The sequence below is a fragment of the Salvelinus alpinus genome, chromosome 2 (genome assembly GCF_045679555.1).
Source record: "Salvelinus alpinus chromosome 2, SLU_Salpinus.1, whole genome shotgun sequence".
Lineage (NCBI taxonomy): Eukaryota > Metazoa > Chordata > Actinopteri > Salmoniformes > Salmonidae > Salvelinus > Salvelinus alpinus.
Genome location: NC_092087.1, coordinates 44,748,205 through 44,771,601, shown reverse-complemented (window position 1 = coordinate 44,771,601; position 23,397 = coordinate 44,748,205). Strand labels below are relative to the sequence as shown.

At 41.8% G+C, this 23,397-nt stretch overlaps 1 protein-coding gene across 5 annotated transcripts in view; it reads left to right on the top strand.

The window, feature by feature from the left end:
• The first annotated feature begins 2,014 nt into the window (after positions 1-2,014).
• LOC139562881 (SLIT-ROBO Rho GTPase-activating protein 3-like) overlaps positions 2,015-23,397 on the top strand; it is a 69,323-nt gene continuing 47,940 nt past the window's right edge. For 3 of the 5 annotated variants that reach the window (XM_071381021.1, XM_071381016.1, XM_071381007.1), the window contains exon 1: positions 2,020-2,503. In XM_071381021.1, the coding sequence (XP_071237122.1) occupies positions 2,437-2,503 (67 nt within the window). In that variant the 5' untranslated portion in view covers positions 2,020-2,436. Of the gene's footprint in view, positions 2,504-23,397 lie in introns of all 5 variants that reach the window. The other 2 variants (XR_011672461.1, XM_071381026.1) reach the window with 2 other exon arrangements.

Sequence of the window (23,397 nt, the reverse complement as noted above, 5' to 3'; positions counted from 1 at the left end):
GTGTACTTAAGTATCAAAAGTGAAAGTAAAAGTATAAATCATTTAAACTTCCTTATATTAAGCAAACCAGACCGTCCAATTTTTAAAATATTTTTTTATTGATGGATAGCCAGGGGGACACTCCAACACTGAGACATAATTTACAAACGGAGCATTTATGTTTAGTGAGTCTGCCAGATCAAAGGCAGTAGGGATGACCAGGGATGTTCTCTTGATAAGTGTTTGAATTGGTTAAAAAGCTACTTTTGGGTGTCAGGGAAAATGTATGGAGTAAAAAGTACATTATTTTCTTTTGGAATGTAGGGAAGTAAAAGTAAAAGTTGCTAAAAATACAAATAGTAAAGAAAAGTACAGATACCCCCCCAAAAAACACTTACTTTACGTCACTGGTCTTATAACACTTATTACAGTAGAGGTTGACCAGCATTGCTCCCAAAGAGGCCCATGAATTAATGAATTACTCAGAATGTGTCCCAAATGGCACCCGAATCCCAATAGTGCACTATGTTTGAGTCCTATGGGTCTTGGTTAAAGGTACTGTAGTGCACAAAATACAGAATAGGTTGCCTTTTGGATGCAGCCACTGAATGGGAAATGGACAATGGATCCTTGTTGGGCCTCAAGAACAGCGATGATGCTATCGTTTCCCAGGCTCCTTCACTGCAATGCCTTTGGGATCAGAGTCGAGTTAGAAGAGTTTGGGGGTTCCCCCGGTTTGGAAAAGAGAAGATTCTCCTTCAAGAGTCACAAAAAGGGTATTTGCAAATGCATGGTGATACATCTTGCATCTTGGCTAAGTTCAAAGTCCGGTTGATGGCTGCCACAGGCCAATATCTGGTTCCAAGTGTCTGAAAGAATGCTCTTCTAAAAATACCACTCTGGAACCATATGAGTTCATACAGTATACAGTGCCACTGTCAACGTAGCATTCTGATCCTTTCTTTTGCTGTGAAACCCTTCAGTGCATTACTGTTTATTTTGGATGATATTAAAAATAAGACTTAAAAAAATAAATATATATTGTTATTTAGCAGACACTCTTATCCAGAGCGACTTACAGGAGCAATTAGGGTTAAGTGTTTTGCTTAAGGGCACATCTTCTGTGTTTCTAACCAGCAACCTTTCAGTTACTGGCCCAACGCTCTAACCGCTAGGCTACCTGCTGCCTACTGTGAATACCTTTACCTGGAGTAAGATATTATATCATGCAGGAATACAATTCTAGCAAACTCCACATATTATCAGTAGACACAAACCTTCAGACAATACAAATATGTTAAACATGTCTGTACACATGTATCCACATTTGATCCTGTGCACGAGGTTTTGACAATCAGCAACGGTCAAAAAAAGAACACCTCATGACACAGAATTGGGAAAGTGCAAAGTAATTTTGCTTTACTGGTAAATCTAATCTTCAAACTCTGTCTTTACAATAAAGGCTACGAAGAAATGTGAGTCATTCAGCCACAATGACTCTCCCTGAAGGCTCATGCTTGGGTTGCTGAATAATACCTTCCAGCAGAGAGACAAGAAAAACCTTTAATCTTTCCATTTAGTCATAGCAATAATAATAACATTCATTCTGTGTCATTGACAATGTTTGTTATGTTATGACTGCCAAGGCTGTTGAATTATGAAACATACAGATATTATCCAACATTAAAACAATGTTGATATTATAATTAGCCTACAACAGTATAGCTCTCTCTTCTGTTATGAGGGTTGTATTCAGAGGGCTGCATTGAGGTCGGTAAAGCAGCCTGCAAATGTAGGTATTTTATGCCATCATTTCCAGGTCACCAGTGTCTGTGCTAACGATGATGTGCCTCTTTCAATCTCATCATTTAAAAATCTGTCACCATATATCAGCAACACTTCTAAATTGCTTTGTCACCACGTGCATAACCGCTGTACCGTAATGACCCTTTGCATGTGTGTAAGTGTGGGAGTGTGTGTGTGAGGGGAGGGGTGTGTGGGAGGAGTCTGAGATCACTTTTGCATCCAACTCTTGCTGCAGCAGACAGAGACCTCGCAAGAAAAGGGGTGGCTGGAAAGGCGTATGGAAAATTGCACGATGCTATTCTTGCTCATGCACCCCACTGCAAGGCAGTGTTTATACTGAAACATATAATTTACCAAATGTAGTAAATGCGGATTCTTCATATTTTGTTGTTGTTGGGACATTCAAATATGTTATGTTGAGGAAAGAGGGGAGTTGTCCAGATCTGTTTTGCACTTTTAACCAGTTCAACGTCGCCTTGATCGCTGTGCAACCTCAAGTGCATTTTGAGACCCTGGAAATCTCTGGAACGCATGTAGCCCTCCCTGCTTCACGCATTTGACGGTTTTTGCCGAAGATATTTGTAGGCTAGGATACTTCGTGGTGTCGCGAGGCGAGGTGTATAGGTTTCCGTCATCTATTCCTAAAGAATCATGTCATCTCATACGAGAGTCAAGAAGGACAAGGAGATTATTGGGGATTACGAGACTCAAGTGAAAGGTTGGTATTTCCTAATCTAATTGCTTGTGTTTTGATGGTCTTCATTCAAAATGCTTTAAAATCGACCTAGACCCATGAAAAATTGCAAAGCTCTCATTTAAAACCCCAAAAGTAGGCTACGATTATGTCAGATCGTGATATGCATGTTCAAATACTTTTTTACCTGAACAAAGTATTATATTGCCTGCAAAAAAAGGGAATTAAGAATTTTCTATGCACTGCAAAAATGAACATGGACCAGAATGACGTGCTCTCTACTATTTATTGTTTCTGCTGTGAGGAATCACCATATTCAGAGAATTATTTAGATTTATTTCCAGATATTCGTTTTTAAACAACTCAAAAAACAGTAACAGTATGCAAATCTGGGAGCCAAATGAACGGCTCTTTATGTGATTCACCAAAAAGATCCGTTCAAAAAGATCCGTTCTTTCGCGAACGACCCATCGCTAGAGTAGACACTTGCATAACTTGCAATTCGAGAGTGAACGACATTGATGGCATCAACAGCATGTTTTTAGTTTATCTTGAACAGAAGCATTTCTTATGCGAATATTTTGGGCCGTTTTTTGTGAATATACATGGTCAGGAGGTCCCAGTAGCCAGATAAACATACATTTCCAACAGATAACTCTTATTCAACATAATTTGGTTAAAATCTCCGCACAATGCACTTTACGTGAGTAGGTCTACTAATGTATGGATACGATACTTCAGACATTCCGACAGAATAGTGAAAATGCATAACACCACATTATGCAGCATTAACATGTTAAACAATATGTGGCGAAAGTTATTCTTATCCTTAACAAGGGAAAGATTATAACGTGTGACAGCAGCACGGCTCATTCAGATAGCTAGTCTCTCAAGCCAAGGCCAGGTTGTCTTCATTTTAGAGAATGTGATACATTGAGATTAATTTTTCACTAACTGGTATTTTGACCAATCAGACCAGGTCGATAGGAGCCGTTGTGATTGCTGCGTTCATAACCAAGCTGGACGGTGGTAATTACCAGCTGTGACGTCGTAAATACCAGTTGGATGCATTCAAGTGCTTTGAACTCGTTGAGAAACGCCAATTGACAACAAGCCCTGTCAACCATAAACTAAAAGTACAGCTGTGATGCTTATAAACAAATGAAGGTGTTCAAAAACCATATTTGTAGATTGCTTTTTATAAATAATGTTTTACATTTAACTGCCAAAAACGCTGCAATCGAGGTCATTTCCTAAGTAGGTGACGTCAGAGGTCAGCATGTGGGAGAAGAAGAAGCTCGGATGATAGATGAGCTTCCCACTAGTAATTACGAGTTGGAGGGGCGTTGAAGTGGAATTTTCCCAGTTGTATGTGGTAAATATCACCTTCCCACTTAGTTATGAAGACAGCATTAGTGTCTCAGAGACTAAAGGTCATGACCTCTGACCTGATCACAGTCTGCTCTGACCAATGCGGCGGATCATTATGATGATGCATCACCACCTTTTCACTTTAGGGTCATTTCAGTAGGATAATTCCTCTAATAATGATGTTGTTCCATATGATTTCAATCACTTTCTGACTGCACCCCTTTTGATTTAATCAAACCCTTCTATACCTGTTGGCCCAAGGTAGAAATGATCAGAAAGGGACTTTTTGGACCTGAATGCCAAAACATTCAGGAGATAGAGATGCTCTTTATTTAAAGTTTATAAACAGGGTTATCAAAATATTCTCAAATTTCTTGGGATTTTTTAGAAAATATTCTTTTGGGTCATTTTTTTAACCGTTAACGTCAATTATCTAAAAAAATGTTTGTGTTGTGTCCGTCATCGGTTGAGACACAGCATGCTCTAGAATACAGGGTGGGTGTCATTTCAATCATATAAATATAATTCATAGAATGGACCTCTCTTCAGACAACTGCGTTTTAGCTGGTACACCATTTAAATAGAAATTGAATTGAACATTTAATTTCCAATTACTATCAGAAACATGGCCACTGGTCCATCCACTGTCAAATGTCTATTGTATTACCTAAACTGTACAAAAATATAAATGCAACATGTAAAGTGTTGGTCCCATGTTTCATGAGCTGATATAAAAGATCACTGAAAGTTTCTATAAGCACAAAAAGCTTATTTCTCTCAAATTTTGTGCACACATTTGTTTACATCCCTGTTAGTGAGCATTTCCCCTTTGCCAAGATAATCCATCCACCTGACAGGTGTGGTATATCAGGAAGCTGATTCAACAGAATGATCATTACACAGGTGCACCTTGTGCTGGGGACAATACAAGGCCACTCCAAAATGTGCAGTTTTGTCACACAGCACAATGCTATAGATGTCTCAAGTTTTGAAGGAGCATGCAATTGGCATGCTGACTGCAGGAATGTCCACTCGAGCTTTTGCCAGAGAATTGGATGTTAATTTCTCTACCATAAGCTGCCTCCAACATGGGTTTTAGAGAATTTGGCAGTATGTCCAACCGGCCTCACAACCACAGACCACGTTTATAGGGTTGTATGGGCAAGCGGTTTGTTGATGTCAATGTTGCGAACAGAGTGCCCCATGGTGGCGGTGGGGTTATGGTATTGGCAGGCATAAGCTATGGACAACAAACCAATTCTATTTTATTGGTGGCAGTTTGAATGCACAGCCATACCGTGACAAGATCCTGAGGCCCATCGTCATGCCATTCATCCGCTGCCATCACCTCATGTTTCAGCATGATAATACACGGCCCCATGTCGGAAGGATCTGTACACAATTCCTGGAAGCTGAAAATGTCCCAGTTCTTCCATCGCCTGCATACTCCAGACATGTCACCTATTGAGCATGTTTGGGATGCTCTGGATCAACATGTATGACAGCGTGTTCCAGTTCCCGCCAATATCCAACAACTTTTGCACAGCCATTGAAGAGGATTGGGGCAACATTCCACAGGCCACAATCACAACAACAACCAGATCAACCAGATCAACTCTATGCGAAGGAGATGTGTTGCACTGTATGAGGCAAATGGTGGTCACAGCAGATACTGACCGATTTTCTGATCCACTCCCCTACCGTTTAAAAAGAAAAACAGTATCTGTGACCAACAGATGCATATCAGTATCAACAGTCATGTGAAATCCATAGATTAGGGCCTAATTTATTTATTTCAATTGACTGATTTCCTTATATGAACTGTAATTCAGTAAAATCTTTGAAATTGTTGTATGTTGCTTTTTATACATTTGTTCAGTATAGATTGCTAGGATTTCAATAACTTTCTTATGGAGGATTGACAGTTTAATTTATAACAATGGGTTTTCCCACTTAAAGATGCACTATGCAGAAATCCCTCTACCATTTCCTGGTTGCTGAAGTTCGAATAGTCAGTATATGTAACAAAACAAGCAAGTCTAGTGTAGAGGCTTCAAACTCTACGTTGGACCTCGAAGCCAGTTCCATTGCATTTTTTCATTATTTCCCTGTAATCAGGGACTGATTTAGACCTGAGACACCAGGTGTGTGCAATTAATTATCAGGTAGAACAGAAAACCAGCAGGCTATGGACCGCATAGGGTAAGAGTTCAATACCCCTGGTGTAGAGAATCATTGTACCATCTAAACTGCTGTGAAATATCTTTTCCACAACTCAAAATATTGTATTTTCAATTGTTTGAAGCCGGTGTACAAAACCGAAAGTAAAAGATGCAAAAACTACATTTAATAAACGGGAAGCATAAAATTTGCGGAAATAGAATAGATCTACTGCTTCTCAGACTTGCTTTCAATGAGACTGACAAATCTATAACTCACATTTCCATGTAAGTTACATATTGCAGCTTTAAGTCAACATTCTGTGATGTGTGGAACCCCAACCATCTTTGTGGTACCATTTGAAAGTAGACATTTTTAATTGTATTCACATGTTAATACATCTTTTAGCAAAAACATGATACCCACCCTGTATTCAAGAGTATGCTGTGTCTCAACCGATGGTGGGCACAAGACAAACACCTCAGATTATGTAAAATAGGGTATTTTCTACAATATATATGATCATGAAAAACATCTGAGTTTAGGTTTTTAGATAATTGACTTTAAACAAACAAAAAATAAAATTTTGTGTTAAACCTTTTTTCTCATTTGACAACCCAGTTTGTAAGTTTTAAATAATGTGAAAGCTTAACTGTTTCTATTTTCCAGTGATGAAGACAGATGTCTCATGAAGGGGTAAGGTATGCAACATGGGTCAATCTTGAGCACCTCTATCTCCTGAATATTTTGGCGTTTAGGTCCAAAAAGTCACTTTCTGACCACTTCTACCATGGGCAAACATATATGGAAAGTATGTTCAAATCACAAGGGGTAGAGTCAGAAAGTGATTGAAGTCATATGGAACGACCCAATGTCCATCTTTTCAAATGTTATTTGTCACATGCGCTGAATACAACAGGTGTAGTAGACCTTATAGTAAAATGCTCACTTACAAGACCTTAACCAACAATGAGTGTTAAGTAAAAAATTTAGAATAAAAGTAACAAATAATTAAACAGCAGCAGTAAAATAACAATAGCGAGGCTATATGCAGGTGGTACAGAGTCAATGTGCGGGGGCACCGGAGAGTCGAGGTAATTGAGGTAATATGTACATGTAGGTAGAGTTATTAAGGTGAGTATGCATAGATAATAACAGAGTAGCAGCAGCGTAAAAGAGCGGTCTGGGTAGCCCTTTGATTAGCTGTTAAGGAGTCTTATGGCTTGGGGATAGAAGCTGTTAAGAAGCCTTTTGGACCTAGACTTGGTGCTCCGGTACCACATGCCATGTGGTAGCATAGAGAACAGTCTATGACTAGGGTGGCTGGAGTCTTTGACCATTTTTAGGGCCTTGCTCTAACACCGCCTGGTATAGAGGTCCTGGATGGCAGGAAGCTTGGCCCAAGTGATGTACTGGGCCGTACGCGCTGTCCTCTGTAGTAGAGGTCGACCGATTATGATTTTTCAATGCCGATACCGATTATTGGAGGACCAAAAAAAGCCGATACCGATTAATCAGCCGAAAATAAATAAATATATATATAGATTTTTTATAAATGTATTTATTTATTTACTTGTAATAATGACAATTACAACAATACTGAATGAACACTTTTATTTGAACTTAATATAATACATCAATCAAATCAATTTAGCCTCAAATAAATAATGAAACATGTTCAATTTGGTTTAAATAATGCAAAAAACTAAGTGTTGGAGAAGAAAGTAAAAGTGCAATATGTGCCATATAAAAAAGCTAACGTTTAAGTTCCTTGCTCAGAACATATGAAAGCTGGTGGCTCCTTTTAACATGAGTCTTCAATATTCCCAGGTAAGAAGTTTTAGGTTGTAGTTATTATAGGAATTATAGGACTATTTCTCTCTATACCATTTGTATTTCATATACCTTTGACTATTGGATGTTCTTATAGGCACTATAGTATTGCCAGTGTAACAGTATAGCTTCCGTCCCTCTCCTCGCCCCTACCTGGGCTCAAACCAGGAACACATCGAAAACAGCCACCCTCAGCATCGTTACCCATCGCTTCACAAAAGCCGCGGCCCTTGCAGAGCAAGGGGAACAACTACTCCAAGTCTCAGAGCGAGTGACGTTTGAAACGCTATTAGCGCGCACCCCGCTAACTAGCTAGCCATTTCACATCAGTTACACCAGCCTAATCTCAGGAGTTGATAGGCTTGAAGTCATAAACAGCGCAATGCTTGAAGCATTGCGAAGAGCTGCTGGCAAACGCACGAAAGTGCTGTTTGAATGAATGCTTACGAGCCTGCTGCTGCCTACCAACGCTCAGTCAGACTGCTCTATCAAATATCAAATCATAGACTTAATTATAACATAATAACACACAGAAATACGAGCCTTAGGTCATTAATATGGTCAAATCCGGAAACTATCATTTCGAAAATAAAACGTTTATTCTTTCAGTGAAATACGGAACCGTTCCGTATTTTATCTAACGGGTGGCATCCATAAGTCTAAATATATCTGTTACATTGCACAACCTTCAATGTTATGTCATAAAATTCTGGCAAATTAGTTCGCAACGAGCCAGGTGGCCCAAACGGTTGCATATACCCTGACTCTGCGTACAATGAACGCAAGAGAAGTGACACAATTTCCCTAGTTTAATATTGCCTGCTAACATGAATTTCTTTTAACTAAATATGCAGGTTTAAAAATATATACTTCTGTGTATTGATTTTAAGGAAGGCATTGATGTTTATGGTTGGGTACATTCGTGCAACGATTGTGCTTTTTTTGCAAATGCACTTTTGTTAAATCATCCCCCGTTTGGCGAAGTTGGTTGTCTTTGTTAGGAAGAAATAGTCTTCACAGTTCGCAACGAGCCAGGCGGCCCAAACTGCTGCATGAACCCTGACTCTGTTGCACAGAACGCAAGAGAAGTGACACAATTTCCCTAGTTAAAATAAATTCATGTTAGACGGCAATATTAACTAAATATGCAGGTTTAAAAATATATACTTGTGTATTGATTGTAAGAAAGGCATTTTTTTTCGCGAATGCGCTTGTTAAATCACCCGTTTGGCGAAGTAGGCTATGATTCAATGATAAATTAACAGGCACCGCATCAATTATATGCAACGCAGGACAAGCTAGATAAACTAGTAATATCATCAACCATGTGTAGTTAACTAGTGATTCTGTTAATATTGATTGTTTTTTATAAGTTTAATGCTAGCTAGCACCTTACCTTGGCTCCTGGCTGCACTCGCATAACAGGTAGTCAGCCTGCTTCGCAGTCTCCTCGTGGAGTGCAATGTAATCGGCCATGATCGGTGTCCAAAAATGCCGATCACCGATTGTTATGAAAACTTGAAATAGGCCCTAATTAATCAGCCATTCTGATGAATCGGTCGACCTCTACTCTGTAGTGCCTTATGGTCGGAGGCCGAGCAGTTGCCATACCAGGCAGTGATGCAACCAGTCAGGATGCTCTCGATGGTGCAGCTGTAGAAACTTTTGAGGATCAGAGGACCCATGCCAAATCTTTTCAGTCTCCTGAGTGGGAATAGGCTTTGTCGTGCCCTCTTCACGACTGTCTTAGTGTGTTTGGACCATGTTAGTTTGTTGGTGATGTGGACACCAAGGAACTTGAAGCTCTCAACCTGCTCCACTACAGCCCCGTAGATTCGAACGGGGGCGTGCTCGGTCCTCCTTTTCCTGTAGTCCACAATCATCTCCTTTGTCTTGATCACGTTGGGGGAGAGGTGGTTGTCCTGGCACCACACGGCCATGTTTCTGACCTCCTCCCTAAAGGCTCTCTCGTTGTTGGTGATCAGGCCTACCACTGTTGTGTCATCGGCAAACTTGATGATGGTGTTGGAGTCGTGCTTGGCCGTGCAGTCATGAGTGAACAGGAAGTACAGGAGGGGACTGAGCACGCACCCCTGAGGGGCTCCAGTGTTGAGGATCAGCGTGGCGGATGTGTTGTTACCTACCCTCATCACCTGGGGGCGGCCCGTCAGGAAGTCCAGGATCCAGTTGCAGAGGGAGGTGTTTAGTCCCAGGGTCCTTAGCTTAGTGATGAGCTTTGAGGACACTATGGTGTTGACCACAGAGCTGTAGTTAATGAATAGCATTCTCACGTAGGTGTTCCTTTTGTCCAGGTGGGAAAGGGCCATGTGGAGTGCAGTAGAGATTGCATCATCTGTGGATCTGTTGGGGTGGTATGCAAATTGGAGTGGGTCTAGGGTTTCTGGTTAAGGTTAAGGTTAAGGTGTTGATGTGAGCCATGACCAGCCTTCCAAAGCACTTCATGGCTACGTGAGTGCTATGGATCGGTAGTAATTTAGGCAGGTTAGCTTAGTGTTCTTGGGCACAGGGACTATGGTGGTATTACAGACTCGGACAGGGAGAGGTTGAAAATGTCAGTGAAGACACTTGCCAGTTGGTCAGCGCATGCTCGTAGTACACGTCCTGGTAATCCATCTGGTCCTGCGGTCTTGTGAATGTTGACCTGTTTAAAGGTCTTACTCACATCGGCTGCAGAGAGAGTGATCACACAGTCATCCGGAACAGCTGATGCTCTCATGCATGTTTCAGTGTTACTTGCCTCGAAGCGATGAGAAGAGAGCTTTCGACGAGATGTCTTGAGGAGAGTGAAAGAACCAGGGATGTCCTTTTTAATCAATAACGTTCTATAATGTTTGGCCCCGGAGTAAGTTTATTTTACATCATCTTCTTTAATTTTCAGACTCATAAATAAAAATGTGTTAGTGCTGGAACTATAGAGGGTCTGACTGGGGAATCTCTCTCTCTCTCCCGGCAAACAGTTCAGAAACGCCATAAATAATGTATGTTGTCAGCATGAATTATGGAACCATGAAATGGTTTTAGTGTCTCTCTGCTGATGCTAAATACAGTATGTGAATGCATCCCAAATGGCACCCTATGCCCTACATAATGCACTACTTTAGGGTGCCATTTGGGACGCAACCTGTGACTGTAGAAGATGGGACCACCAAAACTCATGGAGGAGATTGAGAGAGAACTAGTAAGGGAGGAGTGTGTATGTACAGTAACCGTATCAGAACCGACAGACGTACAGCGTGGAACGCATCCTGCAGCCTGGGTTTAGGTGCCTAATTTGAGACACTCTGTTTTTCAGCTAACTCCATTTTGAACTCGATTTCCAACAGTCTGACTGACTGAGCCAGCCCTCATACCCCCTTCATTCCTATAATCTGTCTTAAATCAACCCAGCAGAGTTGAATATATTGTAGCTGGTTGTAGATCTTTCTCCTGCTCTCCGCTAAAACCGATGGCTTCTCCAAGTTGACACATTAAGAGGATGAAGGTACAGTACATCCTCTTGATCACGTAACTGCCAATTAGCATACACTTTTACCCATAGCCACTTACATTATAGTGAGTGCATACATGTTTAGTAAGTGTATGTGATCCCTGCAATAATTGAACTTACAACCTTGGCATTGCTATAGCCATGCTCTTACCAACCAAGCCGCATAGGCCCACATATAGAATCCTCTACCCTCCAACCTGTTTGTAGAAGAATAGAAAAGTTAGGCAATATAGCCCTCAAGACAAGTGGCTGATGAATTCCACAACAAAATAGTCTGATACATGCCACAATGGAGCCCCTCTGTTAGACATGTTTCAAACAACATCCCACACACTTTTTGTCAGTCAATCTACCTTGTACTGAAGTAAGAAATCCAGTGATCTTTGCTCACAACTAAAAGGTAAGATGCTGTGTCAAGCCGATGCCAGACACGTGTATTATCCTACTTGGATTGAAATATTGTAACTCATTTTAGACTGTGCTTGCAGCAAAGAGCAAACACTGAAACCCTTTTATCCCCCCTGGAGCAGGGTGTGACCATAGTGCATCATGAAGAAACGAAGCTGCTCTCACTGCTTTTTAATGAGAAATGGAGCTACACACTGCAGCATGTTGCTGTAGTCTGCTGAAGTCTTGGTTGGCTCTTTGTGTGTGTGTGCATGCATGTGTGTCTATGCCTGCGTTCATACATGTCTGTGTAGGTGCATGTGAGTGCGTGTGTATTCACGGCAGTGTGTGTGCGATAGGGCCATCACAGCTGAGAGGACGTCTCAGTTTCAGGAAAAGCTTTTAAGCTGACAGCTTAAGCTCGTTTGCAAGGCTGTCTGGGATCAGTTCAGTTGGGAGTTATAAGGGCTATACTCTGGCATCGGGGTCTAATAGTGCTGAGTAGGTAGCTGACTAAACAACATTTACTGTAGTGCAGTCAGCCAGCAGCCCTTTATTGCTGTCTATTTCCAGGCCTGCAGCAAATATCTGGACATAGATTCTTTCTTGGTTGCCTGGTCTCAGATCTGTTTGTGCCGTCTTGCCAACTCCTTCGGTCATTGTCACGGCTCCAACGTGGACCGTATGAGTTGGAGAGACAGATCTGGAACCAGGCTACTTTCTTGGGAGAATTTGACTTGAACATACCATAGGGTGGCGCACAATTGGCCCGGCGTCGTCCGGGTTAGGGGAGGGTTTGGCCGAGGTAGACCATCATTGTAAATAAGAATTTGTTCTTAACCGACTTAACCGACTAGTTAAATAAAGGTTGTGGTGGGGAGTAAAATAAAATAATCGATTCCTCGACTCCTTGCCTGTCGACTCCCATTTCTGGGTGACAAGCTTCAGTATTTTTGCAATTGAGAAAACTAGTTGCCTTAGGCTACTTCCCGAGAATACTAACTCTCGCAACTTTTACAGCAAAGAAAGAGAGAGCTAGCGAGGGGGGGGGGGAGGGGCACAGCCAGGCATCGGTAGGCATGTTGGCTACCAGGCAGACAGTCAGAACCGTGCATCGGTAATCAAAAGATGCTGTATCTCTCAATTTCTTGGCTTGCAATGTTTCGCGCAAGTTCACTAAAGTACGGGCTATCAATTAAGTTTTTGGAAATGGCAAAGTTCCCTTTATCATCCATAAACGCATGTTAAATACAAATGCAGTTCAGCAGCTCAAATCAGCAGGATGGGGGCATTGTTATTAGGAGGGACATCTACCGTGGATCGCTAAAATGATGATTATGATCACACTTCATCAATTGAAATATTAATGGGGACACCTATACATTTGGCAGCCAAGCTCGAGTTGTCAGTGTATAGCCTATTATTATCATTTAGACATGACTGTGAGTGCGCGGCATCATCCCATGGGATCTGTCAAGGCTGCGCACAGCGGAAATATCACTGAAATATTCTAGTTCCTACAGATCACCTTCTATATTCAAACAAAATTAGGCCTTCTGTAGGCTAAGTTTATGAGGACATGTGCAGCATCATGCTCATGTCAGTCCTCTGGAATGCAAATGTAGTCTTCCTAGTAGGAGACTGCAATAATGAGGTGGTGTGTACGTATACGTTTTGGTCGTCGAGCATGAGTCGTGCACCAAGAATCCTGGAGTCAAGCACCACTACTTGAACAGAGTGTTGAAGGACCAACCAACTTTCCGTAACCATGTCGAAGAGTCAATGCTGTTAAACCTATAATAACTGCGTTGACAGGTCATGACCGATGACATCATTATTTACCTTGTCATGACACTGGCTGTGGTATGTTGTCCAACCGCTCATTAACCTAGTCACTTCCTATGAAGGATGTGTCAACTATTGGTATGCGTCAGAATGAACCAAAACTAACCTCCATTAATGGTGTCATGTGTGAAAATGTTAATGAAGAAGAGTTCACAAGTCGCACCACCGCCTTTATACACCTGCCCATGATCCTTTACACAGACAATCAAATTTACTCATGATCAAATGATCAAAACATCTATTAAAATGTCTTTAGTCCTTGAAGCATCTTGGTGATTTTATTACAGTAGATTTATTAGAATAATATTACCAATCATTTTTATTTTCAGATGGATATTTTTATTAACCTTTTATTTAACTAGGCAAGTCAAATTCTTATTTACAATGATGGCCTACCCCGGCCAAACCAGGACGACGCTGGGCCAATTGTGCGCCGCCCTATGGGACTCCCAATCACAGCCGGATGTGATACAGCCTAGATTCAAACCAGGGACCGTAGTGACACCTCTTGCACTGAGATGCAGTGCCTTAGACTGCTGTGCCACTCGGGAGCCCTAATATACAGTATAGTACATTACAATACAGTGTGATTTATCCAGCAGGTAAAGCGGTCAGACTGGAATAGACCACAGTTCTTTGTTCTGTGCATAGCTACTGATGTCTTTGTATGAGCGTATGTATGGTTGACACTGTGCATGAATGTTTATTGAATTACTCAGCCTGTTTTCATATTCATGTCCTATAGTAGCTGGCTATACTAGCCAGACTTGAGAAAACAGTTTGATGTGTTTGAAGTGGAACCCAGCTGCAATCTGTTAACTGACCTTGGTTTGCATCCATACACATATTTCCATGCGTTTGAAAGAATCTCAATGGATCAGCTCGACTACAATTCAGTCACAGGCCATTAAACAAACCTCTAGATGCACTGCAGCAAGGCACTGCTGTTTACCCTCATCTACCCCTTCTACCCCCCATTCCTTCTCAACTGGAAAGTAAAACCCACTGAATGAGGTTTGATTGACCTGGATCATGGACCATTTCCCCTCCCTCTGTCATTAGACTCATTTGGAGTCCGTCCATTTAGGTCTTATGCTTAAATGCTTCATTTGGTTGGATCTAATTTGATGCATAAACAATTATTAGCCAGATAATGATAATTGTGTGTAAAAAAACAAACAAGTTAAACCCACAGGCCTAAAAATGGACCAGCCTATCTGGCATTTGTCTGAAATGCCAGATGTCTAGTCCGTCCCTGTGTGGCATTGAAGTATGGTGCGCAATGTGTTAGTAAGTGAAGGTATGCTAGCCTATTATTTACAGTAGTCACAGAGGAAGACATTATTGCAGTTTTAATTTCATTTGATCTGTCTAGGAGAAGAAGACGCATGAGAAGGTGTGTGTGTGTGTGTGTGTGTGTAGCTTGTGTTCCTCCTCTCTGTCTCCACCGTAAAATACATTTATTGCAGTAGATCTGCATTCCATGACTGTCTGGGTTGGTTGACGCCCCTCTGCTAATCAGTATTCATCATGAAGAAAAAATGCTTTGACCTTTCACTGTCATGAGATCATGACAGTGTAAGCAATAATGTAGCCTGATTCCCAGATCCGTTTTTTGTCTGTCTTGTAAACACTTGTGGTGTTTGGCGTGACAATTACCATAGGAGTTGGCAAGACTGCACAAAGAGATCTTGGACCAGGCTAGTAATAATGCCTCAACCCCCTCACCCCATGTTCCACCCACCCTGTGTGATATCCTTTCACCCCTCTCCGTTTTCTCTCTCTCCTTCTGCACTTCTGCTTTTGTCTTCTATGGTAATAACAACAACGCTTATTGCAAAAATCAGCTACAGATTAAGGCAGAATTGTGTGTCGAGACACATCTAGACATAGGAAATCAATGTGAGGTGATTGTTATGGCCATCATAGCTGAGCCCAGTCTGTCTGTCGCCACCCTTTCCTCCTGTCGACCTCTATCTCTGTCCGTCTCTGCCCCTGTCACTGGCTGGATGCTGATGCCCTCATTAAAGCCATTTGTTTCCACAGAGTGAGATAGAGACATTGGAGGATTACAGCGAGACATAGAGATGCATTTGTGAATTCAACCAAAGGGTGTGTAAAGACATGCCATAGCAATTACGGCTCACCCGAGACAAGCGTTCACAGGAAACTGCCTTGCTTTGTGCCAACTGATGTCGGAGTGTGCGCCTGTGTAAGGACGCATGTGACCAGCCACGCGTGGATAACAGCAGAGAGAGAGAGAGACAAGCCCAGAGACAGTGCCACTCACTCAGCCCCCCCCCCCCCCCCACACCCTGTCCAGAATCAGGGAACATCCCGCGAGAGAGGAGGGAGAGGTGCATTATAATAATAATAACAGTCCCGCTCTAAATGCGTCTGCTACCTACCTAATGGACAGTGTTACAGAGGGGAATCAAACACTGAACTGACTGAATAGTTGTCTGCTATTACAGTAATAGATATATTTATAGAGACACTGGTTATGGCCATTGTGATAGAAATCACCTCCTAATTGGGAAAATTCCTCCGTATATGTTAGCACATTTGTTCTGTAGCTGTATATCTACACCATAGCACCCCTGCTGCGGTAGCACCTGCATTGCGTAAAACAATACATGTAACTATATCCACACAAATCCCAACTGCGTGTGTCTGTGCGCCTTTGTGTGTGTGATGTGAAACAACAACTGTACATATCCACGAACGTAGCACAAAGCAGGATCAATGAGTTAGCCAGCCAGCTAACTTTGATAAGCAACCAGAAATAACTATTGATTTTATGCTTCATTAAAAAAGCTAAACTAAAGGGACTTTCGCACTAAAATGGTTTGTTGCATTTATTTTCAGAACTCTGGTGAGTTTACCCCTTAGTTCGGTTTGTTCTATCTGCACTAAACAAATCACCTTGTTTCGCTCAAAAAGGGTGGTCTCTGTCCGATTTAAATTATTTTCATGGTGCGGTTCGCTGCCAGTGAGAATGCAGTCCGGACCAAACACAGGAAAATAACCAGAGTTGCATATTATTATTGGTTGTTTGACTGTGAACATTTGATGAAATCATAACTTGAGAGCTCTGAAACATTCTGTGACTAGCAGCACATTTAGCATTTAGCGGGTAGTGTTGCTCTGCCTTGCATGCTACCTCAGTGACGCCCCTGCCCCATGCGAGTCTCAGGCTCAGCTGGCTCCAGTTGACAGCACCCGGTTAGGGCCTCCAACCAGGGTTATGGGAAACTTTAGGGTAGACTGGGCTCTCAAACCCTGGCAGGCAGCCAGTCTAGGAGATGGACAAATCCAATTACAAAGCCACACGTCCTCAAAGGCTGACCAAGCGGATACAGGAGTCCCATCTCCCAAACGTCTGGAAAGGCGGATGAAGGCGGCAACTGATAACTGGCGAAATTGTATGCACTCACTACTGTAAATGACTCTTGTGCAGTCTTGCTAAATTACTAAAATTTATATTTATGAGTGCATCCTATGCAGATTAGGGGAGATGGGGACTATACCAGGGAAATAGGCTACTGAATATAGCCTATTCACATCGCAGTCAGAGGCTATTGGGCAGTGTCCTCCCACATGTTGGAAGACCAAAGCGAAGGTAACTACTACCAATTGGATCCCCCGAAATTGGGGAACACTTTCAAAGCAGAATTACTTTCCCATTGTTCCTCAACTGTAGTGTATGATATACCATTTTCTAGCTCTGAGTCTCTACTTTCATCCAATGTAAAAATAAATAAAAAATAAATGAAAAAATAACACTTTCAAATTTTGCTGCATAAGACTGAATCGAGCCGGTCAGTCACATATGAAGATTGGGACACGCAAGTGATGCTTCATGATAATCATAAATTGATTTATCCTTAGTGTTATTGTCCAATAAACAAATAACTTGGATGGACACGTGGTATTGTTTCGGAATTTTGGTTCGTTTGACATTTGACGATGTGGAACCAACCAAACCAAATTTAAAAAATACAATGTAACAAATAGTCTAACTCAAACTATAGCTCAAAATTATGTTTGAAAACGACATTCAATGTATTTTCGTTTGTTAAATCAATTAGACCATGCCCATTTCAAGCTTATCTTTTAATAAAATAAAATGTTTTATCAGAATATTTAGAAAAGTGAGCTGACTAACTCCATAATCCTGCTTTTTGGTATACCCCCTCTGAGGCTTTCTTTCTTGTTTTTCATATTTCGCTGTGGTTTTAAACCGGTTTCTGGGGGTAATTCATATTTGGGTCCAGAGCTGTAGCCACTGAGCTTTTATTGAGGAAAACAAACACCTGGCCCAGAATTCAACAGCAGATGGGTTAATTGACATCTCACTGACTGGGCTCTGGAACATCTGAGTCATTTTGGCAAAATACATTAGCTACCAATTTAAAAAAAAAAAAACCCTCTAACTACAGTGATGCCTGACTAAACTAAACAGAGCACATGTTTAATTCTAAGATGGAAACATCGAGCCATACATGCTTATGACAAGTAATTTGTACAACACATTATAATACATTATACCTGCAGGCTTGAAGTAAAGTCAATGTTACCAAAATATAGCTATTTATTCACCTTTCCTACAAGACTGCAGCTTTTAGAGCATAGTTGTAGATCAGTGGAGGCTCCTCAGAGAACAAAGGGGAGGTCCATCCTCAGTGAATTTCATAAAAATAGTTAAACATTAAAGTTATCCTTTTTAGACAAAAGTATACTAAATATGCCACCAAATAATTGATTACAACACACTTTTGCAATGAAGGTCTACAGTAGCCTCAACAGCATTCTGTAGGGTAGCACCATGGTGTAGCCGGAGGACAGCTGATTTCCGTCCTCCTGTGGGTACATTGACTTCAATACAAAACCAAGGAGGCTCATGGTTCTCACCCCATTCCATAGACTTAAACAGTAATTATAACAACTTCCGGAGGTGCAACCTGTGCATCGATTCTGTATGGGTTTCAAGGGCCGTCCTGTAACTTTGTAGAGGCCTGCAGCATCCAGAGAACTGTGCACAAACTGCACATAGAGTACCATCCTTCCATAGCCTTTACTGACCATAAATAACTAGAGCTAGGGCTCTAGGAAGAGAAGGCAAACATCATGAGGCTATTATCTTGATCACACTGATAACATTATAGTATCAAACAGTCATTTTGATCCTGTCATAGAGTGAATTCTTAATGGCACCCTATTACCTATATGCGCCTTGGTCAAAAGTGTTGCACTATGTGGATGATCCCATGCCAGCGGGAGCGGAAAATATTTTTGGTATCTCAGATTGTTCTCGCAATTATTACATAGATACCTCATTGAGAGGAAGGATGTTTGAAATGCTTTTTGGGCATTTCCACGGTAACATAATTACGCTTTTACTCTCTTTTTACACTTTTTAAAACTGTATGCAAAACAAAAAAACATTTCAAAGCATACAACTCTATGTACAAGAACTACTTTTAACATTTCCACTGACATTTTTTCCAAAAACTAATTGAGTAGAAGAACAGTGCAGATGCAAACTTTGGTAACGGAATTATGGTAAAATCTCCCTCAGTTTGTGAATACGTTTTCCCAAAACTCTGTTAAATATCGGCTCCAAATTAAGATTCGAAGATGTCTGCAGAAAGAATGGGTTATGACATGGCACCTTGAGTTTGAAAAATACATTTTGTTTGTTGAACTACAGTAAGTGAAGTGGTTTTACACCTGGTAATTGAATTACGGTACCGGAATTATGTCGTGGGTGCCTGATCTGTTCTACACAGAAATGCATAATTAAGGATATGAATTCTTCTCATGTTTCACAAGTTTGGGCATCACAGCGCAACACAGCAGAGCACAGTGCAGTACAATACAGCAGAGTAGAGTATAGTTCAGGACAGTAGAGTGCAGCACATCGCATCGTAGAATAATAGTGAAGATGAACTATGAAATAACAAATATGGAATAATGTAGTAACCAAAAAAGTGTTAAACAAAACAAAGATTTTAGATTCTTCAAAGTAGCCATCCTTTGCCTTGATGACAGCTTTGCACACTCAACTAGTTTCATGAGGAATGCTTTTCTAACAGTCTTGAAAGAGTTCCCACATATGCTGAGCATTTGTTGGTTGCTTTTCATTTACGCTGCGGTCGAACTCATCAAAAACCATCTCAATTGGGTTGAGGTCGGTGATTGTGGAGGCCAGGTCATCTGATGCAGCACTCCATCACTCTCTTTCTTGGTCAAATAGCCCTTACACAGCCTGGAGGTGTGTTGGGCCATTGTCCTGTTGAAAAACAAATGATAGTCCCACTAAGTGCAAACCAGATGGGATGGCGTATCGCTGCAGAATGCTGTGGTAGCCCTGCTGGTTCAGTGTCTTGAATTCTAAATAAATGACTGACAGTGTCACCAGCAAAGCACCCCCACACCATTACACCACCTCCTCCATGCTTCTCTTAGTAGTGGTTTCTTTGCAGCAATTCAACCATGAAGGCCTGATTCAAGCAGTCTCCTCTGAACAGTTGATGTTGAGATGTATCTGTTACTTGAACTCTTGAATTATTTATTTGGGCTGAAATCTGAGGTGCAGTTAACTCTAATTAACTTATTCTCTGCAGCAGAGGAAACTCTGGGTCTTCCTTTACTGAGGCAGTCCTCATGAGAGCCAGTTTCATCATAGCGCTTGATGGTTTTTGCGACTGCACTTGAAGCAACTTTCAAAGTTATTGAAATTTTCAGTGTTGTCAAAGTAATGATGGACTGTTGTTTCTCTTTGCTTATTTCAGCTTTTCTTGCCATAATATGGACTTGGTCTTTTACCAAATAGGGCTATCTTCTGTATACCACCCCTACCTTGTCACAACACAACTGATTGGCTCAAACACATTAAAAAGGGAAGAAATTCCACAAAGAACTTAGAGAGAGAGAATGTTTTCTTAGACTCCTTTTCCATCTGTTTATCCAGAAATCCAAACCTTTACTTATGCCAAATTTTGAAGATGGAAACATTTTGAAAAATGTATTTATGCCTTCATTTCGCAAATATATAAACTCTTAGCTTTCATTTTACACCCAATTGGAAATTCATGTTGGTGCTCGTGGGTCCTTTTGGATGGAAATACCCTTTAAGTGGAAATTTTTGGATTTTTTTTTGGCATCCTGGAAGACCCGATAATCTGTGACCCCGTACATGATACAGAACAACATCTTGGTATCATTGAACTTCTTTTAGTGTTCTCTAAAATATTTCACATTCATTTATTCAACATTAAAAGTATTAATATCTCAAAACGACCCTTTTTGATTTCTGAAGGTATGATTTCAGGTGGTGCAATTTCTGAAGGTATGATACATTTTATGAGCACCACCAACACAGTGAATTCGCACTGAGCTAAAGGGTAGAGCTACCGCTTTCAAGGTGCGGGACTCTAACCCGGAAGCTTATAAGAAATCCTGCTATGACCCCTGATGAACCATCAAACAGGCAAAGCGCCAATACAGGACTAAGATTGAATTGTACTACACCGTCTCCGACACTTGTCTTATGTGGCAGGGCTTGCAAACTATTATAGACTACAAAGGGAAGCACAGCCGCGAGCTGCCCAGTGACACAAGCCTACCAGAGGAGCTAAATCACTTCTATGCTCGCTTCGAGGCAAGAAACACTGAGGCATGCATGAGAGCATCAGCTGTTTCGGACGACTGTGTGATCACGCTCTCCGTAGCTGACGTGAGTAAGACCTTTAAACAGGTCAACATTCACAAGGCTGCGGGGCCAGACGCATGTGCTGACCAACTGGCAGGTGTCTTAAATGACATTTTCAACATGTCCCTGATTGAGTCTGTAATACCAACATGTTTCAAGCAGACCACCATAGTCCCTGTGCCCAAGAACACTAAGGTAACCTGCCTAAATGACAACCGACCTGTAACACTCACGTCCGTAGCCATGAGTGCTTTGAAAGGCTGGTAATGGCTCACATCAACACCATTATCCTAGAAACCCTAGACCCACTCCAATTTGCATACCGCCCCAACAGATCCACAGATGAGGCAATCTCTATTGCACTCCATAAGGCCCATTCCCACCTGGACAAAAGGAACACCTAATGTGAGAATGCTATTCATTGACTACAGCTCAGCGTTCAACACCATGTTACCCTCAAAGCTCATCACTAAGCTAAGGATCCTGGGACTAAACACCTCCCTCTGCAACTGGATCCTGGACTCCCTGACGGGCTGCCCCCAGGTGGTGAGGGTGGTAGCAACACATCTGCCATACTGATCCTCAACACTGGAGCCCCCCCCAGGGGTGCGTGCTCAGTCCCCTCCTGTACTCCCTGTTCACCCACAACTGCATGGACAGGCACGACTCCAACACCATCATTAAGTTTGCAGACGACACAACAGTGGTAGGCCTGATCACCGACAACGATGAGACAGCCTATAGGGAGGAGGTCAGAGACCTGGCCGGGTGGTGCCAGAATAACAACCTATCCCTCAACGTAATCAAGACTAAGGAGATGATTGTGAACTACAGGAAAAGGAGGACCGAGCACGCCCCCATTCTCATCAAACGGGCTGTAGTGGAGCAGGTTGTGAACTTCAAGTTCATTGGTGTCCACATCACCAACCAGCTAGAGTGGTCCAAGCACACAAAGACAGTCGTGAAGAGGGTACGAGAAAGCCTATTCCCCCTCAGGAAACTAAAAAGATTTGGCATGGGTCCTGAGATCCTCATAAAGTTTCTACAGCTGCAACATCGAGAGCATCCTGACTGGTTGCATCACTGCCTGGTATGGCAATTGCTCGGCCTTTGACCGCAAGGCACTACAGAGGGTAGTGCATACGGCCCAGTACATCACTGGGGCTAAGCTGCCTACCATCCAGGACCTCTACACCAGGCGGTGTCAGAGGAAGGCCCTAAAAATTGTCAAAGACCCCAGCCACCCCAGTCATAGACTGTTCTCTCTACTACCACATGACAAGCGGTACGGCTTGTCATGCGGTAGTAGAGAGAACAGTCTATGACTGGCTTCTCAACAGTTTTTACCCCCAAGCCATAAGACTCCTGAACAGGTAATCAAATGCCTTTCCGGACTATTTGCATTGTGTGCAACCCCTCTTTTACACTGCTGCTACTCTCTGTTTATCATACAGTTAATGTCGGACGTTTACATACACTTAGGTTGGAGTCAATAAAACTTGTTTTTCAACCACTCCACAAATTTCTTGTTAATTAGGACATCCACTTTGTGCATGACGCAAGTAATTTTTCCAACAATTGTTTACAGACAGTTTATTTCACTTATAATTCACTGTATCACAATTCCAGTAGGTCAGAAGTTTACATACCCTAAGTTGACTGTGCCTTTAAACAGCTTGGAAAATTCCTGAAAATGATGTCATGGCTTTAGAAGCTTCTGATAGGCTAATTGACATCATTTGATGTCCTCAATTGGAGGTGTACCTGTGGCTGTATTTCAAGGCCTACCTTCAAACTCAGTGCCTCTTTCCTTGACATCATGGGAAAATCAAAAGAAATCAGCCAAGACCTCAGAAAAGAATTGTAGACCTCCACAAGTTGGTTCATCCTTGGGAGCAATTTCCAAACGCCTGAAGGTACCATGTTCATCTGTACAAACAATAGTACGCAAGTATAAACACCATGGGACCATGCAGCCGTCATACCGCTTAGGAAGGAGACGCGCCCTGTCTCGTAGTGATGAACCTACTTTGGTGCGAAAAGTGCAAATCAATCTCAGAACAACAGCAAAGGACCTTGTGAAGATTCTGGAGGAAA